This window comes from Anoplophora glabripennis, unplaced genomic scaffold, assembly GCF_000390285.2.
Source record: "Anoplophora glabripennis isolate ALB-LARVAE unplaced genomic scaffold, Agla_2.0 scaffold697, whole genome shotgun sequence".
Lineage (NCBI taxonomy): Eukaryota > Metazoa > Arthropoda > Insecta > Coleoptera > Cerambycidae > Anoplophora > Anoplophora glabripennis.
Genome location: NW_019416792.1, coordinates 116,492 through 123,049, shown reverse-complemented (window position 1 = coordinate 123,049; position 6,558 = coordinate 116,492). Strand labels below are relative to the sequence as shown.

General features: G+C 35.1%; 1 protein-coding gene across 1 annotated transcript in view; it reads left to right on the top strand.

The window, feature by feature from the left end:
* The first annotated feature begins 7 nt into the window (after nt 1–7).
* Nucleotides 8–6,558, top strand: part of LOC111691923 — a 12,547-nt gene continuing 5,996 nt past the window's right edge. The window contains exon 1 of the mRNA XM_023455460.1: nt 8–1,087. Coding sequence (XP_023311228.1) covers nt 8–1,087 — 1,080 coding nt within the window. The remainder of the gene's footprint in view (nt 1,088–6,558) is intronic.

The window sequence follows — 6,558 nt, the reverse complement described above, 5'->3', positions numbered from 1 at the left end:
CCTATTTATGGAGGATCTGGAAGAACGAGCGATCAAATCCGCCGAATATAAACCAGAAATGTGGCTACGATACGTCGACGACACCTTCGTTATTTGGACGCACGGCAAAGAAAAACTGAATGGCTTCCTAACACATCTCAACAGTATACATCACAAAATTCAGTTCACCATGGAAATCGAAGAAAATAACAAGTTGCCATTTCTAGACGTATCCATAATCAAAAATAGAACCGGAGGTTTAGGCTACACGGTGTATAGAAAACCCACACACACGGATCGCTACCTGCATGCCGAGTCCCATCACCATCCATCACAACTAAATTCTGTTTTGAAAACTCTAATAACACGATCAGAAAGGCTGACTGACAACGAACACAAAACAGAAGAAATCGAAAAAGTTAAAAAAGCTCTTCAACAAAATGGTTTCTCGGATAACAACATCAAGAGAGCATTAAGACCACGCCACAATAGAGAACGGACCGAAGAAGATAAACCAGTTGCCAAAGCACTCCTTCCATATATAAAAGGAACCACTGACAAAATCAGCAAAGTACTGAAGAAACATAAAATTGAAACTGTCTTCAATACCGACAGGAAAATTGGCAACATTCTTCCATCAGCGAAGACGAAGATTCCACTCGAAGGTCAAGGCGTTTACCAGATTCCCTGTGGCGACTGCGAAAAATCATACATAGGACAAACAAATAGAAGAGTTCAAACACGAAGAGAGGAACACAGAAATGCTGTAGAAAAGAATCAGGCAACCTCTTCTTTGGCGCAACATGCGAAAAACACCGGACATAAAATCAATTTCGAAGAAACAAGAATCATTGCCAACATAGAACATAAAACCAAAAGAATTATCAGAGAAGCCATAGAAATCGAAAAACATACAAAAAATCTAAATACACGTGACGATACACAAAGGCTCCCAATAGCTTGGAAACCGATTCTCGCAAACAAAATCATCAGAGCGCGACGCAACGCTTCACCAAGCATGACATCTGACGCACCAACGAGCAGCGAACCGAGGCGAAAACCAGTGAAGGAGAACGCGAAAATAATATATAAAGCAGCAGCAGAGCAGGTAAACACCAGTTCACAACGTATTACACGAAGTAGAACAAAGAAGACTTGAAAATGGCAAGTGTGATCTTGCCGAAACGTCGTCCAGAACACGATTCTATCCAGAATCAAGAAAACCATACGCGGAGAGGAACCCGGAAACATCTTGACAACATATATATATATATATATATATATATAATATTTTTTCCACTCGCGAAACGTTCGTTCTTTCCGATGCCTTGCAGCGCCGGCGCCGCCTTCGATTTTCTTTTTACCTCCGGAATGTCTGCAAAACGTTCGCCTTTCAGCTCTCTCTTCATCCGGGGAAATAATAATTTCTTTCAAAATGATCTCGAGCTTGGTTTTCTAAAACAAGCATTAAATCACAAAAACTGTGTAAAATCTTATTTTACATTAACCGTTTTATTTACTGGAGATCTCACCCAATCGACTAAATTAGCATCCAGAATAACTGTAAAGAAAACGCGGCAATATATAATAAAGAATATTGGAAACTTATCCCCAGAAAGGATATAATTTAAAATTTCGCTAGGAAAGATAACCTTGAAAAGTTTTCTACAAAGACAAATGATTTCGAACATTTAATAGTTGAACTATTAGAGGCTTAATGAATAACAACTTGATGTTATGACACGTGGCGCTATTTTGAAGTATTAATCATTGTGCATAACAGAAAATTAAGAGCAAAACCCGACCGAAGGACTGCTAGAACTCGACTCGCGCTTCTAGTGTGTTTGAGTAGGTTCACTAGGAGTGAGGAGAGATGGTCATTCCACTCTCCAACCAATTCGTCAGTAACGCTCACGATGTGCATAATAGATGCAGCTTTCTACTGCGCATAATTATAAAATTTCTTGCTAGTGAAGGAGTTCAAGCGACTGATATTTTCCGGAGATGACTGCACAGTTCGGGGACCAAATATTATCGAAAACTCGTGTGTTTGCTTGGCATAAAGAATTTAAGGTAAGACAAGAACAACTGGAAAATCAGGAACACGATTGCCAGTCTCGGCATTACAGAATAAAATATTCGCGCAGTTCGAGACATTCTTAAGACGATTGACGGGTGAGAGTATCCGAAATTGCAGAACAAGTCGAAAAATGTTTTGGGAGCTGTCAAACGGTCATCACAAACGACTTACAGTTCCGTAAAGTATGTGCTAGATGCGTCCCTCGCGTTTTGACTACAGATCAAAAGTTGAGACGTTTTGAGGTCTATCAGAGGCTTACAGCAAGGTTTGCGAAAGAAGGTGATGCATTTTTGAGTCGGATCGTCACTTGCGGCGAAACACGGGCCCACCACTACACTCCCGAGTCGAAACAAGCTAGAAGAGAGTAGAGAGGAAAGGGGAGGCAGCCCCGGTGAAAGCCAAGACTCGACTGTCAGCTGGCAAGGTTCTTTCAACAGTTTTTTTCGACCGGCGAGGAATTTTGCTCATCGATTTTTTGCATAACCGTCGCACACTCAATAATATTTACTACTGTGAGCTGTTGAACGAGGTGAAGGCTGCATATCGCCGCAAAAAACGAGACCAACTGATTCGAAAGGCCATCCTCCTACGACAACGCCTGGCCTCTTACTGTAGTCTAACGGTCACAAAATTAGAAGAAATGCACTGGACTCAATTTCATCCTCTCTACCTATAGCCCGGACCTATCGCCCTGTGATTTTCATTTGGGCTGCTTAAAGAAACTAGGAGGGCAACGATTTGAAAATGACAAGGTCGTGCGCAATTGGCTCCTGACGCAACCGACTTCATTCTACGATGCTGCCATAAAAAACCTTCCTTCTCGCTGGGAAAAATGTATTTCTAAAACAGGAAACTATGTAATAAAATAAAATAAATTATATTTTCCTTTTATTTTTCAATATATACAGGGTGTTTCAGGATTAAATCGACAAACTTTAAGGAGATATTCCTCATAAAAAAAATAAGAAAAAATCAAGTATAAATTTTTTTCCAGACGCTTCATTTTCGAAATATAGGGCGTTAAAGATTTAAAAAATCAAATCGATATTTTAATTTCTAAAGGTCACTCATAACTATTTTAACATTCAAAGTAGTGTACCTATGTTTTTGAGCGACCTCTAAAAATAAATATCAACGAACTAATAATTTTTTTTATTGAATTTGATGAATAAAAGAATAGAAATAAATCCCGAATGCTAAAACAGTAGTTTTTAATTTTTTTCTAAAATACCAAAATAGTGACAGAAATTAAATTAAGACTTGTTTCATGCGAACTTTTCCTTCTAAACAAAAAACGGATCTTGTAATTTTTTCGTAAATGCATGTCAAAGGAATTACGTTAATTTTAGTAAATTCCAATTATAAATACCTACAATTGAAAATAAAGATCCCTTGTTATATCTGCATTTTCAATTCTTATATTAAAACATTTTATTAAATTGTATGTCTTCATTTGTGTAAAGAATCATTTTTGATTTCACGCTTCTAATAATGTTAAAAGTTTGTTTGTTTTCAAAGCCTTCTCAGTCAGAAAACTTATAAATCGTTTTGAAAATTTTATATTTTCCGGAAATCTACACAAAAAATAATAAGTAAAGTATACATTTTTGGAATGCATTCCATATAAATGCCATGTAATTAATTTAAAATCAATTATATGGCATGATTGGCTTAGGGCAGAAATTTTATCGAACTGTGTATCACGTTGAAATTTTGTAATGCTAACTTAATTGTTATAATTAATGCAACTTAATTTTTTTAAATATGTGAAAAATATTANATAAATGCCATGTAATTAATTTAAAATCAATTATATGGCATGATTGGCTTAGGGCAGAAATTTTATCGAACTGTGTATCACGTTGAAATTTTGTAATGCTAACTTAATTGTTATAATTAATGCAACTTAATTTTTTTAAATATGTGAAAAATATTATATTATATATATTATAAATTATTAAAAACTAATAGAAAATTTATTGAATGTTGAAAATAAACACAGTGTATCAGCAAATAACTAGCCTTTCTAACAACAATTTAGTTACCATTACAAAATGTCAACTTGACAGCTGCTTGCTAGAGAAAGTAATAAGTAAAAACGTTACATACGAAAAAAGTTTTAGGGGTGGCTTTTTCTACCCCTTACAAACATAGGGAAAAATCAACAAATTGTTTACTGAATGCCTTATCAATAGAAAATGTCTACTTAATTTCAATTCTATCATTTTTTGGTATTTCAGAAAAAAATTAAAAACTACTTTTTTGGCACCCTCTTTAAGCGGTTATATCTTCACAGGGGATATTCAAATGAGATTTTTTTATGAAAATCCCACCTTATTTTCCACAGGGAATCACCTCCTGAATTTTTTCGCACTTATTTATTTACACCCTATATAAATTTTGATCTTGTTCACACACTGGCCAGATATCCGTGCGCTGGTTATTGAACTAGTGGTGGATCGGTGTTATCTTCGTATACAGGCTATGGTAACTCCGCAGATGGTTCTGCTGCGTGGTCCGCTTTAGTGCAGCACCAATCTCCGTTTTGAATTTCGCGGCTTTTTCGATTTCTGGGCGCAGGGATGAATCATCATTCTCTGTGTCCTCAGTTCAGACTTCATAATATTTGAGGAACTTTTAGGTGACCGAAATCCGAATTGGAGCGGTTTTCCACCCTTAGCTTCGCCTCGTTGACAACGGCTCTGTCAATAGCGTCGGTCTTCCTCGATGTCGTCTGCTATGGCGGGGTGGTTCTGAGCTGCTCGGAGTGGTTTTTGGAAACAACGGCGAAAACTTTGGAGGAAAGATTAGTGAATTTTGGTTGTTCCTGCAGCGCGCCGTTTTCGGTATTTCTGTGGATAACATCGGCCTCTGTTGGTGTGGACTGCGCCTGGAACGGTTTATGACTGCTCAGAGCGGTTTTGGGCGCGACGATGGGGAACTTCGAAAACTGAGGTAAAAATTACAATTTCCGCGCTGCGCTCTCTGCGTCTCCTGGCTGCTAGTTTACGTTTTCCAGGACGTCATTCTTGGCTCTAGTCACGACAAGTCCTATATGGAGCGACTTTTGGCGGCTTCACGACTCCGATTGGAAACATGGGTGAATTTTTTAAATCCCCTCGGGAGATGTATTACATTAGGTTAACAGTAACAGTGTCTTAAAAACGCGTTTTAAAAGTTATTTAACCATGTTTTAAAAGTTATATTACATATTTAAGCACAATTTAAATGATAATGAATAAACAGAATTTGAACAATTTTATTTATGTTTACTTCCATTGTACATATTCTATTTTTTGTAACTTAAAGACAAATTTTTTGGCAATTTTTTCCCGAAATGTGTCGTCCTTAATTAAGCATTTTTACTATTTATGAAGTAACAATTATTAATTGTTTACATAACAAGAGTCAATTAGAATATGATTTCTATATTTCTCTGTAAAATTTTGAAATTTTAACACATTCATTAGATATAAGAAATAAATCATTTTTTACAAATAGAACATTAATGTAATAATTAATTCCTAAATTATTATCATTAAAAATAAATTTAACAAATGTCTGGACAATGTATTTTACATTACATTTGCTGTATTAGCAAAACATAACCCGCAAAAGAATATACAAAACTCTCCTAAATTTCTAATATTTATCTCAGTTATATTTAAATATGACAATATTAACACGATTTCTCTGTAGGACGCCCATGAACAAATACTTTGTAATAATGAAATAGAGGCTAACGGGGTATTATTACCTTAGATTTTTTATATCACCGAACCGGTATTTCTCATACTGTTGTCTTCGAGCCTCGAGCGAATTTTGTCCACCAACGCTATACATAACACTTTCATTTTCTAAACTGTTCTCTCTTTACGAGAAGTAATAGATGTTTAGTAAATGAGTTAGAACAAGATGAACACACTTTAAGAATATCTGCAACATGCAACATGTTTTACGTAATAGTGACAAAAGCATGTATATTTTAACACATTGAATTACGTAATGCTTCTAAGATTAAGATAGATACCAAGATTGATGATATAATTTATCTAAGTATCTAATAGAAATCTATGTTACAACTATATATTTTTTATAGTAGTTCTTCTCTATTAATTATTATTGAATTAATACCCTTTCTAATGACCTAATAATAAATTTACATGCCTCTTTGAATATTAAACAGTAAAATAATTGTGATAAATATTATACACTTCAAAGGTTCAAAGGATCAGTTACATTGTACCTTTTTCTAAAGTTGGACACAGTTTAGGCATATTACGGTATTTATTTTTTTAATATTGTACAGTATATTTTTTGATGACAAATGTTGCTTTTTTCCAGAGGGAAAGCTTTTGATGTATTCAAGGTCAAATTTAATTAATTAATTGTTTCTGTGACAAGTTTACGTAATGTCAAACCCAATTTACTTAGTAGCCTGACAAGGCAAGCAAGAGGTGAATAAATTTATGATACATTTTATTATATATATATATATA